The 19,116-nt window shown below is 49.3% G+C and overlaps 1 protein-coding gene across 2 annotated transcripts in view; it reads right to left on the bottom strand.

Annotated features, from left to right (window-relative positions):
- The window catches only part of LOC126542274 (ankyrin repeat and IBR domain-containing protein 1-like), a 106,035-nt gene extending 102,446 nt beyond the window's left edge, over window positions 1–3,589 (bottom strand). For both annotated transcript variants that reach the window (XM_050189275.2, XM_055077148.1), the window contains exon 1: window positions 3,000–3,589. In XM_050189275.2, the coding sequence (XP_050045232.1) occupies window positions 3,000–3,187 (188 nt within the window). In that variant the 5' untranslated portion in view covers window positions 3,188–3,589. The remainder of the gene's footprint in view (window positions 1–2,999) is intronic.
- Between the last annotated feature and the right edge of the window lie 15,527 nt (window positions 3,590–19,116).

Here is a 19,116-nt window from a genome sequence, read left to right as displayed (position 1 = left end):
GATTCTGCATTGCAGAATAATTACTCGCACTCGCTAACAGTCGAGAATCTACAACAGCATTTGTATTAAGCACACAATCTGATTAGATTGTGTGTGCCCATTCGTGTACGATCTCTTTCACTAGCGAATCCTGGACAAAATTTGAAAATTTTCGGTCTTCTGCGAACTGACAAATCAGTAACAGTGACAATCGGGTAAAAAAGTCACTGCAAAAAATTTGCCCTATGCATGCGTGATATGTTCAATACAACTGAATAGAGTAGCACTAAGAGCAATATATTTGGCATTTACGAAGCCAATATATATATATGTATATACAAGGTGACCCACATAACTTGAGCCAAGAATTTAAAAATGAAAGGCGTGTCGGAAGCGAATTGAACCAAATGCATACTATTCGCAATAGCCTATATTAACTCGGACAATTTTTTTGTTTTCCTCATAATCGCTAATTAATTAAGTTTAATTTTCGAACTTTTTAATTATTAGCTGAGGACCCCAAGTATGATATGCAGATTTGTAGAGCACCTTCAGAAACCACTGATCGAGTTGTTTCCTGTACGATACGTCTCACGTAGTCCTTTGTTCCGGGTTGAAAAAAAGCCTGCAAAATAGGAAAACAGCCACGTGGCGGAGCACTTGTGCAGTGGTATCGTGCTGCTCTCAAGCGTGTGTTTGGTGAACAAGGTCGGCGGCTCCAGTTGGATGATGGTGAAAATGCATGCTGCTGGCCGAGCACTGCCGGTGAGATAAAGAACGCCCTGCCGCTTCCTCGTCACCAGTCACAATGCAGCCGACCTTGCTCACCGAATGCACGCTTGCGGCAGCACAATAACACTTGCCTACGCAAACGCCCCGTCACGTGGCTTTTTTCATATTTCGCTAGCTTTCTTTGCAACCCGGAAGAAAGGACTACGTGAGACGTATCTTACAGGAAACAACTCGATCGGTGGTTTCTGAAGGTGCTCTACAAACCTGCGTATTATGCTTGGGGTCCTCAGCCAATAATTAAAAATTTGGGTAAGTAAACTTAATTAATTAGTGACTTATGGGGAAAACAAGATATTGTCTGAGTTACCATAGGCCAGTGCGAATAGTATGTGTTCAATTCGCTTCCGATGCACCTTTCATATTTAAATTCCTGGCTCATGTTACGTGGGACACCTAGTATATATACAAGAACTGTCAGGATCATTATGCTCAACAGAAACCACACCTGATGAGCCTGTAATTTTCTATTATTTTAACAGTTGGTATTGCAGTTTGTATGCGCCACACTTTTTTCTTACAAAGGTAATAAATGCCTTTATTTTCTTAACGGAACATTAAAACAACATGAAGTACATAAATGTACACAGGGCCAGGTGAAATATCTCCCCAATTACCTTATCCCATTGTGCTCATTTGTACAATGCAAACTATTAATTACCTGAAAGTTAGTGTCCTGCTTTGTTTCTTTGCAGGAGAAAACCCACAGGCCCGTCTTTGTCGGCAAAGGAATCATAACAAGTTATCTTCCTCCACATGCTGCTAATTCCATGCTAGGCTCACATGTTTGGCTGAAGAGAGCTTGCAGTAATACATTGCTCAATGTACTCTTTATATTTAAGGGCAGATGCTAGTCGAAGACACTTCTTTTTAACAAGTGTCAGAGCAATTAAACCTTTTGCACTTGTAAGGATTTTTCTGTCAATTCCATTACACTAATTAGATTTTCTGTAGCTTCAATAGTTTTTGTTCAGTGTTGCCGAAAAGTAGAAAACAAAGTGATATTTATGCACACTTTTATACATAGCTTTTTATAAGGAACATAAGAAAACTTCTAAATCTACTCTTTAATAATGGCAGAATTCCGTAAACATTTATTGCCAAGTTTAGGCAAGAGCCTTATGCCCATTCTTTTTACCCCAATGTCCCGTCTTCCTAGCACCTTGCTGCATTCTGGCAAAGCTCTCACTTCTACCACCTATATTGTCACTACAAACAAAATAAAAATGCAACATGATTTTTAATATTCTTTTTCAAGTGCCTGTGAACAGCTGTTTACGATATTTTGAGAAAGATTTACGATGTGGTTTTCTTTATTTTGATTTTAAATAGCGTTCATTTTTGTCAAAACTTCACGTTTGAGGCGAATTGTAGAAATGGTAATTTGAAATGGTAACCTACCGTCCCGTCTGGGCATGCAGTACGTATGAGACGGCCTATATAAATTATTAAATGCAGGAATTTGCCAAGTGCACTCAGCAACACTCCCCTCACCCAACCAATTCCCTCGAACGATTAACCACTTCGTTTTCCCTCGTATTTTGGGCAGAAACACATGCGAGAACCGACAGCGGAGGCGCAAACGCGCAGCGCGACTTAACGGACTGTCTTGCAAGCAATGTACGCCGTGCAAAAGGCGTTGCTAGAATTCGTGAAGTGCACATCAATAATCACGGCACGCTCGACGCTTAGTAAAGAAACGTCACTTGTGCACTAAGAACTAAGTGCTTTATCCGATTAGCCATTGCTGAAGGTTAAATTCAGGGTCAAGAAAACTTTGTTTTTTACATTATTTCATACACACAGCATACTACCGCAGAGCAGAAAGATAAAGTGAGTGTTTGTGTGTTTGTGGGGGAGGGGGGGGGGACGAAAACATTATATTAATGCCTACTGATCAAAGAGTTTCAGGCGAGGCCAATAGGAAAGGATGTTACATAATGTGCGACAGAAATTATATAACGCAATCTAACGCAATAAAACGGCTTTGTAATGTGTTGTTTTTGTTTGGTTGGTGTTTGCTTATTGCTGCGCATACACAAAGACGTTGAACTACGCGACCGCCCGTAACCGCGCGCGCGGCAGTGCTAAATATACGCGAAAGCAGGGTTATAAGAATTTCTCGACATATGTGACAAGCTGCGGCAAACGCACTTCTCAATAAATTAGACAAAACGGGTTCGTTCCAAGTACGCGCGAAGGAAGTGAAAAACAATGAGGAGCGCCCTTACCTCAGTAACGGTTTCATCCCGTGTTTGGCAGCAAGGTGGACGGGTGTGCACCGATTAACAGAGTCCCCATAAAAACAATTGGGATCGAGCGACTTCCGCAGTTCAGAGCAGCTCTCGTAGATCTGAAGTGCCGAGTACTCGTCGCCGTTCTCTAGGTGTCTGCGAAACTTACTCGACGTGCTACCCATGACCAAGTCAGCTGATCGTCGCTAGCACTCGCTTAAAACGTCGTTGCCTTGCTACAGCAAGACAGTTCATTCCTAGCGCGAATCCGAAAGGAACGAAGAGACCCTAATCTAACAATGTCTACGCTTTCTCTCTTCAAGTCATCGTGGCACGCTGCAAGCAAAGCCGCAACCAAGAGACAATGCCACTCTCAGACTCATTCAATCAACAAAGTTTCGCTGTGCACTACCTGAACATCACGCATCACTTGCCCCTACAGTGACACAGGGCTCCAAATATCATACGTGCGGTTACACAACTCCCTGCAATCTTCTCAGCCAAATTTCCTTCGTCTAAGGTGCTCGCGGGAGCTCGAGTTGTACGATGAACACACAAGCACATGACTAACATGACGCTTCGGCACTCGAGGCCATAACAACGGCACAGCGGGCCAAGCGGGTGCGTGATGGAGTTCGCTAAATTTGGCGAGGGAGCGAAAACGAAACCGAAAACATCGTATTCCGCTTGTGGGATATCATGCAGCTTGTGCTGTGGCATTCACATTTTTTTTTCTAGTAGTTATAGGTCGAATAGAAAACTGAACCAATTGATCCTAACTATAGTTGCAACCAACCACGTGTAACCGATGCACGCTACTAACACACGGGTCAAATTATCTTCTTAATTAAGCATGTTCTTAAGAACATAGTCGTGGTGATCGTGGGCCTCATGGCAGGCTCATTCACACCGACAACTGACAGCGGTCGCGCGACCAAGTTAATTGGTCCTCCTCCTCACGTCTTTCAACCTTCGCTGTGCTCCACCCGCATTGCCAAAGGTACGATCTGTCCATGCACAGACGAAACTGGAAGTTCATTACGGCCGGTTTCCTCGACGCTAGGCGAGCTATGTTGATGTACCGCCTGGCGCGAGGGTGCCTGCCGTTGAGTTACCGGCGCTTCACAGCCATCCCGGCTCGTGGAGTGTGCCCCTTTTGTGGCGGTCGTGAGGACTCGGTTCATACCTTTACGCAGTGTTTGCTTCCTGCAGCTCTTCTCCAAGGGATTGCTAATCTCTTTCAGCTCCCAGGCGTTCCTTATGAGACAGTTCGATTTTTGCACCCTTTGCCTAATCAGGCGATCAACCAGTTCGTGCTTCTTCTCGCCGAGTACTCATACCAAGTTTGGTTGGCACGCTGTGATGCAGTTTTCGGGCCCGGGTCGGGCGCCGGGCGAAAGCACGGAAGGAGGTCTGCCATCTCACCAGGGAGCGGCACCGCTCGGGCGAGAAGTTTCTCGAAGAGTGGGCTCGTCCTGCTGTGATTTTCGATGAGCCAGGTGGAAAGCTATCCATTAAGTAATGATGCATGCTCCTAAGGTCGCTCGACTCGGCCATGTGTGCCAGTCGATCTACGGGGTTTTGTTTGGCTCAGTGGAACCCAGAGCCGGAACCGGTGGTGGCGCACCCTCGTACGTGTGGTCGCGCTAGGTGGTTCTGCGCTGCCCCGCGGATGGCTTTGGTGCTCTCCATGGTTGTATGCCTTGACCTCTTTTGCGTCAAGGCAGTCCGAGGGTCAGTCAGGCTTGCGTCCTGTAAGACCGACATATGGCTGTTTGTGTGTTGAGTGCAGTTCTTCAGTTGTGCTGCACCACAACACACAAACGCAACCACAACGCCCAGTCAGCCCGGGTTGAGGGGGAGCACCGGGGTCAATGTATCGAATGATGTTGGGTTGATGAGTACATGTAAGCTCACGGACGCGGCGCCTCCGGGTGCCAAGTCCTCTTCTCACCTGACAACGGTGCTCGTTCGCTTTTGTGAACGCCGACGCTCGCCGCAGGAGGCCAAACCGCCAAACTACACGTACGCTTGGCGCCGCCCGATAGCTCGCGCCCGCGCGCCTCGAGTTTGCCTCGCCTCGCGAGGAATAGCAATTCGAAACTACAAAACGCGCGCCAGCGCGCGCCCGCTTAGCTGTTTTCGTCTTGGTTGATGTCGCTCCATATTTTTGCGAGGCAGTCAAGGCACCGATATTTATTTGGAGAAGACATATGCTCGCGCCGCGGTTTGACGCACACCATCTGCGCATGCCTAGGCGCAGGCGCGCCTACGGAAATCTTAAGTTGGCCCATCCCTAAATTTCAGTTAGCCCACCCCCAAATTTGAAGTTGGCCAATGCCGAGTTTCAGTCGGCCTACCCCAAGTTTCCCCGCGCATTTTCTATGAAGCCCTATGTATCCCTAGGGATAATCTCTCTGATCAATTCTTTATTAGTTTAAATTGTTTCTAATGGTGTTGGAATCGTACCGCTGGCACGAGTTGTTGGGGACTCGGTGTTGACGCCCGTTATTGCCAATGGGTCGCAAGCCCCAAGGGTAGCGTTGGCCTGGCGGCCTGGGGCACTGGAAGCATCCGAAGGTCCCGGCAAAGCATGAGAAGACTGGTAACAAAACAACTTGTTTATTCTAACATAGCAAAAGAGCGGCCGGTCAGGTCGACCGAAGTGGAGAGACGGGAGAGCACGTAACTCAACAGTACAAATCGGAGCCTCTCTCCTGGCGTCCGGGGGCAGCTGCTCTTATACTCTCGGCGTCGCGGTCCAAAAGGGAAGGAGGGAAGGTCACGGGATGAAGGTCACGGGACGGCGCAGCAGGGGCCCACAACGGCGCGAGCGGTTGAGCCGAGAGACCTCCAGGCCCCTCATTCGGGGAACTCCGCTCCCCGGCTGCCGCGCTTTGACAAGCGAGGGCACACACACACACACGCACACACGAAGACACGTGGCACTGAAACACGCCTGGACACGCTTGGCGGGTAGGCGTTGCGGCGTCGTTGAACGGGCCAAAATGTCCGCCGCTTTGAACAAAGCCCCGGCGTCCGTTGCATCCGCGCCGGCATTACCGCGCGTTGTAGGCGAAACGTAACAGACCGCCCCGCCGGGGGAAGGAGATCCCGATGGTCAGGGGACTGCATCCGCTGTCCGGAGGGATGTCGCTCGATGATGCCCATAACCGAAGTCGGGCGTCCTTTGGCGTTTCTTGAGCGCAGTGCACAGAGAAGGCCTCGTTCTCACGTTCAGGTGCACACAGGACACTGCAAAGTGACTTCGGGAGAGTTGACATTTTGTTCTCGTTTCCGGCAAGCGTTAGAACTACGCCGAAAGTCAACCGCTCAGTCAGCAAGCACGGCACAACCCTCACTAAGCCCTGCCAGGCTCTTTCCCCTTTTATACTGCTGCCTAGTTCCTTACAGTAGTTTAGCAGCACTCAGAACGCGTCCACAAATCGGAAAATTGCACTAGAAAGCACATCATCACTTTGAAACACTATACAAAAGCAATAAGTTAAAAATCCTGCCTCAGGAAGAAAAACATCAGTAACAAGCAATTTTGAGGCTGATTCTCACGTTAGGGGCTTCGACTTAAGCCATCGGCGTTACCGTTGAGACTCCCCTTTTTGTAACGCACCTCAAAGGAATATTGTTGCAAAGCGAGGCTCCAGCGCAGGAGGCGGCCATTTTTGGGAGAGATGGTCTGCAGCCATTGGAGAGGGCAGTGATCCGTTTCAATGATAAACCTCGAGCCAGCTAGGTAACATGACAATTTCTGAACGGCCCACACGATACACGCACACTCTTTCTCGGTGGCGCTATACGCCTGCTCACGACTCGTCAGCTTACGACTAGCATACAGGACGGGGTGTTCTACTTCTCCATTTTCCCGTTGGCACAGTACAACGCCCATGCCTCGCTCACTAGCATCACACTGAACAACGAACCCTTTTGTGTAGTCGGGCGATCGTAGCACAGGTTGGCTTGTTAGGGCGCTCTTTAGGGCGCTAAAAGCTCTTTCCTTCGTCTCATCCCAGACGACTGTTTGCGGCTCTGTCTTTCTTAGAGCATCCGTCAAGGGAGCCGCGATATCAGAGTACCTGGGGATGTACCTCTGATAGTAGCCGGCGACACCTAAGAACGACCGAATATCGGTCTTCGTGCGCGGTTGCGGGAAGTCTCGCACAGCGGCCACCTTTATTTCAGAGGGGCGGCGTCGACCCCGACCAATCACGTGTCCGAGGTAGACAACCTCTGCCTGTGCTAACTGGCACTTGGGAGCCTTGACTGTCAAGCCCGCATCGCGCAGGCGGGTTAGCACTGCCCGCAAGTGCGCCATATGCTCAGGCCAGGATGCGGAGAATATCGCTACGTCGTCTAGATACGGTAAAGCGAATTCTTGCTGTCCCCGCAACACTTTATCCATGAGGCTTGAAAAGCAGTATGGCGCGTTCTTCAAACCAAAACTCAAAACTTTAGGACGGAATGTCCCCATTGGTGAAATGAACGCCGCATACCTACTAGCCTCTTCTGTAAGTGGAACCTGCCAATAACCCCTGACAAGATCTAGGGTGGAAATAAACTGAGCGCTACTCACTCTCTCAAGGCGCTCCTCGATGTTAGGGATCGGATAAATTTGATCCTTAGTGATGGAATTAAGCCTGCGGTAGTCGACGCAAGGACGAGATTCCTTGCCCGGTACCTCAACTAAAATCAAAGGGGAGGTATAATCACTCTCACCCGCTTCAATAACACCGAGCTGTAGCATTTTCTTTACCTCAGCCTCCATAATATCGCTCTGGCGGGGTGACACCCGGTTCGCCTTGGATCGTACTGGCTCTGGGGAGGTAAGTTCTATGTCATGAGTAAGGACAGAAGTCCTACCAGGCCTCTCAGAGAACAGACCTTGAAACTCTTGTAAGAGCTGGTGTAGTTCGGTTTTCTGCTCAGGCGACAGCGATGCTTTACTTATTAAGTCACTAATGACTTGATCGGCGTCTTTCCTGTTTGTCACTGAGCCTAGTCCCGGAAGCTCGACCGGAAGCTCTTCGGGCACGTTTACCATCATGCACACCACTGCTTCCCGTTGCTTATAGGGTTTGAGCAGATTACAGTGGTAAACTTGCTGTGCTTTCCGCTTTCCTGGCAGACTCACCACGTAGTTAACGTCCGACAGTTTTTGAACAATCCGTGCTGGGCCCTCCCACTGCACGTCGAGTTTGTTCTTTAGCGAGGTGCGCAATATCATGACCTCATCGCCCACCTCAAAACGACGGGCCCTGGCTGTCCGATCATAATAAACCTTGGCCCTCTGCTGGGCCTCTGCCATTGCTTCACCTGACAACTCCTGTGCCCTTCTTAAGCGTTCGAGGAGCTTAAGCACGTACTCTACCACGACTGGGTCGTCGCCCCTGCCTTCCCATGATTCTCGAAGCATGCGAAGCGGAGATCGCAGCGAGCGACCGTACACCAGCTCAGCTGGCGAGAACCCCGTAGCCGCATGCGGCGCGGTTCTTAAAGCAAACATCACTCCAGGCAGACACAGCTCCCAGTCAGTTTGATGTTCAAAACACAATGCTCTCAACACGCGCTTCATGACGGAGTGGAGCTTCTCAACGGAATTCGACTGGGGGTGGTGCACTGAGCTGTGTAATAGCCTTACCCCGCACCTTTCGAGAAAGGCTGTCGTCAAAGCGCTAGTAAACACTGTACCCTGATCTGACTGGATTTCTGCAGGAAAACCAACTCGCGCAAATATGGACAGTAGTGCATTGACTATCTCAACTGAGCTGAGTTCTTTAAGCGGCACTGCTTCAGGGAACTTTGTCGCTGGGCAGATCACAGTCAAAATGTGTCGGTACCCCGTGGCTGTTACCGGCAGAGGTCCCACTGTATCAATAACGAGCCGTCTAAAAGGCTCCGTAATGATAGGTACCAACTTCAACGGCGCCCTCGATTTGTCCCCTGGCTTGCCCACCCGCTGACAGGTGTCGCATGTCTTCACAAAGTGGTCTGCGTCCCGAAAACACCCTGGCCAATAGTACTCCTGCAAGAGACGGTCCTTAGTTTTCTTAACTCCTAGGTGTCCGGACCACGAACCCCCATGCGACAAGCGCAACAGATCCTGACGATAGCATTGAGGCACGATCAGCTGATCGAACTCCACTCCCCTGCGGTCTAGATACTTCCGGTACAGGACCCCACCTCTTTCCACAAAGCGAGCATTTTTCTTGGCGATACCTTCCTTGATAATGCAGCGTATGTTTTCTAGGCTGCCATCCTTCTTTTGCTCGGCTATCAAAGCCGAGCGGCTGACTTTTAGCAACCTGTTAAGTCCGTCTGACGTAGGCGCGATGAGCAAATCTGGAGACAGCTCTTCTAACTTTCCCGTGTCGGGAATTTCCTCTCCAGTATCTGGTGCCTTTAACGCTACAGGCTCAATTTTATCCCGTTCGGGCGTGCTCTGAATACCAGCTTGCTGCGCCTCTGACCCTTTTTCATCGTTCAACAACGTTGGCCCCGCAACTACCGCCTTTGCAGCGAGCTCCCGAACCTTCGATCTGGTTAAGGCCTGAACGCTAGCCTCACCAAACAAAAGCCCCTTCTCGCGCAGGAGGTGATCGGACCTGTTCGAAAATAAGTATGGGTACTGGGGGGGCAGCATAGATGACACTGCGGCCTCCGTCTCAAGTGCTCCGAAAGGTCCTTCAATAAGCACTTTTGCTACCGGCAGACACACGCTATGAGCTTCCACTGCTTGCTTGATCCATGCGCACTCGCCCGTGAACATATCGGGTTCTACGTAAGAGGGGTGAACTACATCCATTGTAGCTGCGGAATCGCGAAGCACTCGGCACTCTTTCCCGTTCACGAGGAGGTCTCGCATGTAAGGCTCGAGAAGCTTCATGTTCTCGTCAGTGCTGCATATAGACAAAAACACGACTTGTGTTTTTGTTTCTGGACACTGCGCCGAAAAGTGACCCGGCTTCTGGCACGTATAACAAACGCGCGCTTGCCTCGTCTCGAACCGCTTTCTGCGTTCGGCTTCGGTTGCCGCCGTCTCCTTACGTTCGGTCGGACTGCTTTCACTCGCATCCGCACTACGTGTATCCCCCTTTGCTCTCATGGGTGTGAACTTCGGCCTCTCAAACTTGGAGCCAAATTCACCCTTTTGACCGTCCTTAGCTCCGCGAGCCCGACGCGTCACAAACTCCTCGGCTAACTCAGCGGCTCTAGCCACCGTACTAACGTCTGGCCTATCCAAGACCCAGTACCGCACGTTCTCAGGTAACCGACTATAAAACTGTTCTAGCCCGAAACACTGCAGAACTTTCTCGTGGTCACCAAACGCTTTCTCTTCTTTGAGCCACTCCTGCATGTTTGACATAAGCCTGTAGGCAAACTCTGTATATGACTCACTTTTGCCTTTCTCATTTTCCCGAAACTTCCGACGGAACGCCTCCGCTGACAGCCGGTACTTTTTTAGCAGACTCGATTTCACTTTGTCGAAATCCTCTGCCTCCTCTCTCTCCAAGCGAGCGACTACGTCGGCCGCCTCGCCGGGTAGCAAAGTGAGCAAGCGCTGTGGCCACGTTTCCCGAGAGAACCCCTGCTTCTCGCACGTTCGCTCAAAGTTAACCAGGAACAAACCAATGTCCTCTCCAAGCTTAAACGGCCGCATCAGGTCAGTCATTTTGAACAATACTCGTTCTCCTGCACCGTGTGCCTGACTTCCATTACGAGCGCGTTCCATCTCTAACTCGAGACGCTTCATTTCCAAAGCGTGTTCGCGCTCTTCTTTTTCTTTCTGTTCTTTTCGTTCACGCTCATCTTTCTCTTTCTGTTCTTTAAGTTCGCGCTCCTGTCTTTTTGCCGTCTCCCTCTCCTCAATGGTCTCAAGGCATTCCGACAGCTCGTCATCCTCAGCTTCTAACTCAAGAATAGCCCTTAGCAGTTCTGGTTTTCTGAGTTTGTCTGAGACATCCAGACCCAACTCTCTCGCAAGCTCCAACAATTTCGGTTTGCGCAACGACTTCAAATCCATGGCTGCTCTGAATGCTGCTTTCTCTACTGCCTACTATTGTCTTGCCGCAAACTAACCCGGTAGCAACGACAACCACAATTACCAGCTCTGTTTCTAACACTAACAAAAGCCTGGCAAAACTCAGAAGAAGAAAGTCCCGCACTCACCAAACCTCGCAGCCAAGACTTCAGCGCAGTCGTTCCGCTGCAGGCAACCAGTCATCACACAGGGCTCGTTGCGCTGCTCCCGGATGGTCGTTGTGCTGCTCAGCATACAGTCAACCGCATCTCTTCGCTGCTGGCCTCCGTTGTCGCGATCTCACCGCTGGCAACCAGATGTTGGAATCGTACCGCTGGCACGAGTTGTTGGGGACTCGGTGTTGACGCCCGTTATTGCCAATGGGTCGCAAGCCCCAAGGGTAGCGTTGGCCTGGCGGCCTGGGGCACTGGAAGCATCCGAAGGTCCCGGCAAAGCATGAGAAGACTGGTAACAAAACAACTTGTTTATTCTAACATAGCAAAAGAGCGGCCGGTCAGGTCGACCGAAGTGGAGAGACGGGAGAGCACGTAACTCAACAGTACAAATCGGAGCCTCTCTCCTGGCGTCCGGGGGCAGCTGCTCTTATACTCTCGGCGTCGCGGTCCAAAAGGGAAGGAGGGAAGGTCACGGGATGAAGGTCACGGGACGGCGCAGCAGGGGCCCACAACGGCGCGAGCAATTGAGCCGAGAGACCTCCAGGCCCCTCATTCGGGGAACTCCGCTCCCCGGCTGCCGCGCTTTGACAAGCGAGGGCACACACACACACACGCACACACGAAGACACGTGGCACTGAAACACGCCTGGACACGCTTGGCGGGTAGGCGTTGCGGCGTCGTTGAACGGGCCAAAATGTCCGCCGCTTTGAACAAAGCCCCGGCGTCCGTTGCATCCGCGCCGGCATTACCGCGCGTTGTAGGCGAAACGTAACAATGGCTATACAAAGCTACCAATCTACATTTACACTACTATAACGATTAAATGTCTTCCTAAATTACGCATTTTTGTGCAGGTATAAGACATTTCACTCTTCGCGTGACGGAGCTGAGGTACTCGCCAAACAATGATTAACATACTCGCAATTTAAATCTCATCTACAGCTGCTTACTAGACCCACTAGTAACTTTAGCTTGGATGCTATCTAAATACATGTAAAAGGATAATTCGTTTTTCTCGGCAACCACTGCACCAAACTTGACGAGGTTTGTTGCAGTTAAAAGAAAAACCTAAAATCTAGTGACTTCGTTTCGAATTTTTGATTTAGGTGGTCAATTTTTTACTAAATATTAGCGAAAATCGCAAATCTTCAGAAAACGAAACTATCAAGTTTACCACTGCGTATCTCAGCAATGAAAAATGATATCACAATTCTGCTAATTGCATCTCATAGTACATCTAAAGCGGACAAAATTTATATGTTACATACGAATCTAAACAATTGAGCAATGTGTACATACAGGTTTTGCAAAACCCTTGTACACAACGTAATAAATTCATGTAATATATAAATTGACATACAGAATTTGTCCGCTTTGAGCGATCTAATGGATGCCATTTACAGAACCGCGATATCTGTTCTTGACGGAGAGCTATTAATTTGTAAACTTTCTGCTTCTATTTCTTTTCGAACTTCCAAATTATTGAAAAGTGTTTAAATAAAATTCAGGCCCTAAACCGAAATTCCGCTTGAAACAGTCACTAGAATTTAACTTTCTCTCTCAAATGCACCAAATTTCATTAAAATCGGTCCAGGCGTTATCAGTAAAATACCTGAAAACCGACCACCATCGGATAGAGCAAATCGACCCGAACCCAGGGACACCGAAACCCGGGGTGAGCGACCTTTTTCGAAGATTTTTCGAGGTGAGAAACACAGCTAAGTTTGACGCCGACTAGGCCCATAGCGGACCCCTACCGACCGCCGGCAGGGCGGAAAACAGTGTCGCACTGTAAACCAGAGGATCGGAAGCACTTCCGAAATGGAGGTAGACGAGGCAGAAGCGGGGAAAACCCTGAATACCAAGTCCAGAGAAGAAAGAAATGATCCCACGAGCCGACCCGAGGACGGCGACGCGGATGGATGGATCGAAGTTACTTACGCACAAAAGAAGGGGCCTCGCGAACGCTAGCCTAGAGGCAGACAAGCAAGGCACCCGCTGGAGAAGCCCGACGCGCAGAGGCGGGAAGAGCACAGTGAACAAGATTTTACGAGCAAGCAAGATGCCCAGGCTACCTAGAGACGACATCAAGATAATCATTAGACCGAGAGACGGGCTGAACATCAGAAACACGTGCAGCACTAGCCTAGGGAGGCTCCAGAGGGCACAGCACCTGGCCTAGTGACATGCCTAAGCGGACGTTACTGCTGTTGCAGGTTCGTTATTTGCCTAATGCTACAACTTTTAGAAGCGACAACCGCTTTTTGTTAGCCCTGCCGTGCCCTCGCAGTTACCTGAATTTTTTGTTGACTCTTGGTCTATGATGATGACACTGTTGGTTTCAGGAGATGTTGAAGAAAATCCTGGGCCCAAAACCGCAAAGATGTTGCAATTAATCATTGATAATCAGGCTTCATCAGATGCTAAAATAGATGCATTAAGAGCTGAAATGACCGAAATGAATGAGAAATGCGAAAAAATGACCACTGCACTTAACGTGATTACGGAATTGAACAAGCGAGTACAAACCCTATAGAATCCCTTGTTCGTCATCAGGCGGAGAAGTTAGTAGAATATGAAAATAGAAGCCGATCAAATAATCCCTTAGTTTTTGGTATCGATGAGGACAAGGGTGAATCAGACAGCGACCTGAAACAAGCTGTTATTGAGAATGTCTTTAAAGGAACCCTGGGAGTGCAAGTGAACACGATCGACAAAATTCATCGCATTGGCAAGAAAAAAGACAGTAGTAATCGGCGGGTAATCATGCATTTTTATGATTCGCGAGAAAAACAGTCTGTGATGCAGAACTGCGGCAAGCTGAAAGGCAGCTCGATAAGCATATGTCAAGACTACGCTAAAGAAAACTGTAGAAGTACGGAAAAAAACTATGGCAAAGCAGCGAAAAGGAACGAGCAATTAAACGGCCATGATACAGCCATGATACAACTCAAGGAGCAAGTCATAGACACCACGGAGCGGGGCTTGAGGGCAATAGTTTGACTTGATTTAAAGAAGGCCTCCGATAGGGTCAAGCACGCGGCCATCCTCGAGAGAATCGCGCAACTCGGCCTCGGCGAATGAACGTATAACTATATATCCGAAATTTCCTTACGGGAAGAACAGCCAGAATCAGACTGGACGAGGAGGAGAGCATCCATATGGACATGGGCAGCGCTGGCACACCGCAAGGGTCCGTCCTGTCACCGATGCTCTTCAACCTCGTCATGATCGGACTATCGGAAAAAACTGGAGGGAATAGAAGGCATTAATCACACCGTTTATGCAGACGACATTACGATTCGGACCGGGGAGGACGCAAGCGGTCGAGGGCGATATGGAGAACAGACTTTAAGTGGTGGTGGAGGCAATCGAAAAGCATCTGGAGGGCACCGGACTAGAATGCGCGCCGGAGAAACCGGAACTGCTGCTCTACCGCCCCAGGAGGCTAGGCAAACCGTCGACACGTAGCGGAACTACACAAAAGGTGAGTCAGGTTAACCACGAGAAAAGGCACGGAGATACCCATGGTCCAAAAGATCAGAGTCCTGGATCTCTGGATTGAAGCCAGGGGAACAAACGCGGAAACTATAACGCGCCTGGAAAAGAAAGTCACGGCGACCGTTCGGCTAACACAGAGAGCCTCCAACAACAGCAGGGGCATTAAAGAAAGAAATGTCGTACGGAGTGTTCACGCCTTCGCGATCTGCCACGTCGCGTACGTGGCGGCATTCGTCCATTGGAACAAGGCTGAGAAAGACAAGATGGACGCGCACATTAAAAAAGCGTACAGAACGGCACTAGGTCTCACCCAATACACAAGAAACGAAAAGTTACTACAACTCGGGGTACATAACACGCTGGAGCAAATCGCGGAAGCACAGAGAATAGCGCAATTAAAAAGACTGTCCGGAACCAAGGAGGGCAGAAAAATCATGGAAAAGATCGGCATTATAGGATCTTGCCGTTGAGTGCGGGAGTTGGTCGACGTTGAGGAAGATATTGAGATGAAACTGGAGGTTTAGTTACATTATTTACAGTAATAACAAAGTAATTAACAGTCATAAAGTCATGGACAGCCGACAGCAAATCGGACGCTGCGGCCCGTGGCAAGAAGAACGAAAAAATTAAGGAAGGAATGCTTGTCTCTGCTCCCTGTCTCTCTCGCTTTTAACCCTTTCGGGGTCTCGGGGTCACGTCATGTTCGCCCAATCGTCGAGCCCGCTCAGGTGTCGTCATTTTCCTCCAATGGTAGGTGCCCGTGCAAGTGCCGTCACATTCGACAGTTGGGTTGCTCCAAGAGCTCCACTATGGGACGGGTGACTTGCCACCGGCGTTGCCTCCTGGTCTGCAAGTGCTCAGCTAGAGGAGACGGGTTGTTCTTCGAACAACCTTTCAGAGCTGCAAAACAGCTTTTCTCGGGACCAAGATCAACTACCTGGAACCGTGCAAGGCTCCCTTTTCACTTTCGGGAAGAGTCAAGCAGGTGTGGAGACAATAGCTCGACGTGCGGCGCACGAGGTGGGGGTCGCCAGCTTGTCTGACAGGTCCGGGATCGTGTTAGATGCGCTTTTGCGCACCTTCATTGGAATGCTACGGCGATTGGATGCGGTCGGGGAATTCGAGTGATGCCAGGAAAACGGTCGGCATCTAACAGCATAAACTACCACGGAATGGACGGTCCCAAGACGCAAATTCACCCAGACGTCCGAGCCGCAATAAACACGGAAAATATCCCGAAGAACATGCACCCCGTGCACAATGCCGAGAAAAGAAAATGCCGCACGAAAACGACTCTCAAAAACCACGGCGTGCGGGAGGAGGTGCTCTTCGTAGACGCCGTTCGGTACCCCCGAAACCGGGACAACGGTAGTGTCGGCGGTGACAAAGGTAATTCCCTCTTCTCAATGGCGGTCGTATGCACCAAAGGAAATACCGTGACTGCGGGCTCCGTAAGGACCACATCGTCGGAGGCAGCGGAAGAAACGGCAATTGCATTGGCTGTAATCAACGGTCGGCAACAATCAGAACAATATCAGCGACTCCAAGACGGCTATTAGGAACTTCACAAAGGGCTGGGTCTCCACCCAGGCGGCCTAAATACTGAACCGCAGAGCAGAAGACTTCAAGAACGGCAAAATCACACCCAAATACCTCAAATGGATCCCGGCACATATGGGAGAGGTAACTACGAATACCTCAAATGGATCCCGGCACATATGGGAGAGGCAACTACGAATACGGGAGAGGTAACCCAACCTCAACGAGAAGGCCCACCGAGCTGCGCGAGAACTAACCCACCGCGGCTCGGACAGTGACGGCCCAACACCCCGCAACTCCCGGGGAAAGGGAAGGACTGCGGCGGAGGCGATGGAGAACACGGAGGAGGCGACAACGATGAAGTAGCGATAAAAGACGACAGGGACAGACTGGTCACCTACCACGACATACTGACACACTATATGAAACAAAGAGAAGCATAGCCACAACCCCGCAAACAAATCGACAGGTCTCAAGAAACAGATTGCAGAAGGTTGCAAACCAGAACGTTCCGAAACCCAGTACATCTAAAGAGAGTAAATTCAACACAATACCCAGAAGGTATGTGATATTACAATTATGTCAACTGCATCTAATAGTGCATTTAAAGGAGCCAAAATTGATATGCTACACATGAATCTCAAAAAAAAAAATTACAAATATGGAAATACAGCCTTTGCAGAACCCTTGTAGAGAACGTAACAAATTCACGTAAGACATAAATTGGCATATCGAATTTGTCCGCTTTGAATGATCTAATGGATGCTGTTTACAGAACCGCGATATCTTTCTTGATGCATAGCTATTAAACTGTAAACTTCGTGCTTCTATTTTTCTTTTTTTTAACTTTTGAAAATTCTTCAACAAAATTCAGGCCCTAAATCGAAGTTCTGCCACCAACAGTCACTATAATTTACATTTATATTTCAAATGCAACACATTTAATTAAAATCAGTTAAGGGGTTCTCAGAAAAGCGTTTCTGCGTTTTACATGCATCTGAATAGGCCGCGTCAGAGTTGGGCCTGTTAAGAACGGCCAGCTGCAGTGCAAAGTTTTGCCAACTCGTTGCGACTGTGGAGGCAACATCTCGGGAGCATCACCGCCAACTTCTAGCCACGGCGTGACTAAATCGACTTTGTGTCGGGGAACAATACGCGCATCCCCCACTCTCCGTCGCTTCAGCTAGGCTTATAGAATGCTACTGGCCCTGGCTGTTTCAAAGACGTAGAAAACTTTGTAAGGTCATGCGACGCCTGCCAGCGTTCTGGTAAACCAGGAGAGACATGGAAAGCTACACTGAAGGTAGTGCCCTTAATAGCATAGCCTTTCAGACGACTTGTAATAGACACGGTAGGGCCTCTTCCAAAAACAAAATCGGGCTACAGGTACTTGTTTACCATGCTGTGTCCAGCTACCAAGTTTCCAGAAGCAAACCCTTTGAAAGAGCTCAGCTCCACCGAAGTAGTAGACGCGCTTTTGACAGTGTTTGCACGAGTTGGTTTTCCAGCCGAAATTCAGGCAGATCAAGGGTCAGTATTCACGAGCGCACTGACTTCCACATTCTTGCAAAAGTGCGGGGTAAAGTTAATACACAGTTCTGTCTATCACCCTCAGTCAAACAGTGTAGAGAGGTGGCATTCGGTGCTTAAGCGAGTTTTGCGTGCGCTCTGTTACGAGCACAAGGAGGACTGGGAGAACTGTCTGCCGGCAACTTTGTTTGCTTTGCGAACGGTTCCACATGAAGCGACAGGGTTCTCGCCAGCAGAACTAGTGTATGGGAGGACACTCCGTTCTCCACTGAGAATGTTAAGAGAGATGTGGGAGGAAAGAGGGGAGAGTCCAACAGTGGTTGAATACGTGCTAAATTTGCTGGAACGGCTAAGCGCAACCCAAGAACTAGTCGGAAAGAACACGGGAGTAGCTCAATAGAACGCCAAATTCTAGTACGACAAGAATGCGAGGCTTCGAACGTTTAACGCCGGAGACCAGGTAATGATCCTCAAACCTTCAAGAAAGAACAAGCTTGAAGTTCACTGGGACGGGCCCGTTAAAGTGTTGCACAAACTTTCAGATACTAACTATGCTCTGAAAATGCCCGGTCGCAGGAAGGAAGTGAAGATATATCACTGTAATTTGATGAAGCCGTATGTAGAGCGGAGCGGAGTCGTTAACTATACCATCAAAGAACAGGATAGCACTAGTACCAAGTTTAAGGAGTATAGGGCAACCTCCAACTCTGAAATCGGCCTAGAAGAAGTAGTAGAACACTCGGTAAGCTCGCACGCTCTAAGACCCGAGCAGCTAGATGAGCTAAAAGAGGTGTTAGGGGAATATCTCGACAGATTCAGCGATCGGCCGGGTAGAACCGAACTAATAACGCATGAAATTGAGCTGACATCAACCGAAACAGTAAGATCAAAGCCTTACAGGATGTCTCCAAGACAGAGAGAGATTATGGAGGCAGAGATACAGCGCATGCTAGAGTTCGGAGTTATTGAGCCCGCTGAGAGTGACTACACGTCACCGCTAATACTGGTAGAAACCCCTAACAAGGACCCTCGTCCGTGTGTTGACTACAGGAAGTTAAATGCCATCACTGGGGATCAGCTGTACCCTATACCCAATATTGAGGAACGAATTGAAAGAGTTAGCGCTGCTAAATACATTTCAACTATACATCTCGTGCGGGGGTACTGGCAAGTTCCCCTTTCAGAAAGTGCCAGCCGCTATGCCGCATTCATCTCGCCTGTAGGCCCTTTTCGCCCTCTCGCACTCAGCTTCGGGCTGAAGAACGCGCCGTTTAGCTTCTCTAAGTTAATGGATATTGTCCTAAACGACTTGCAGGAGTTCGCCTTGCCCTATCT

Source organism: Dermacentor andersoni, chromosome 2, assembly GCF_023375885.2.
Source record: "Dermacentor andersoni chromosome 2, qqDerAnde1_hic_scaffold, whole genome shotgun sequence".
In the NCBI taxonomy this organism is placed as follows: Eukaryota; Metazoa; Arthropoda; class Arachnida; order Ixodida; family Ixodidae; genus Dermacentor; species Dermacentor andersoni.
The sequence above is the reverse complement of the archived record's forward strand: the minus strand, read 5'-3'. Positions and strand labels throughout refer to the sequence as shown.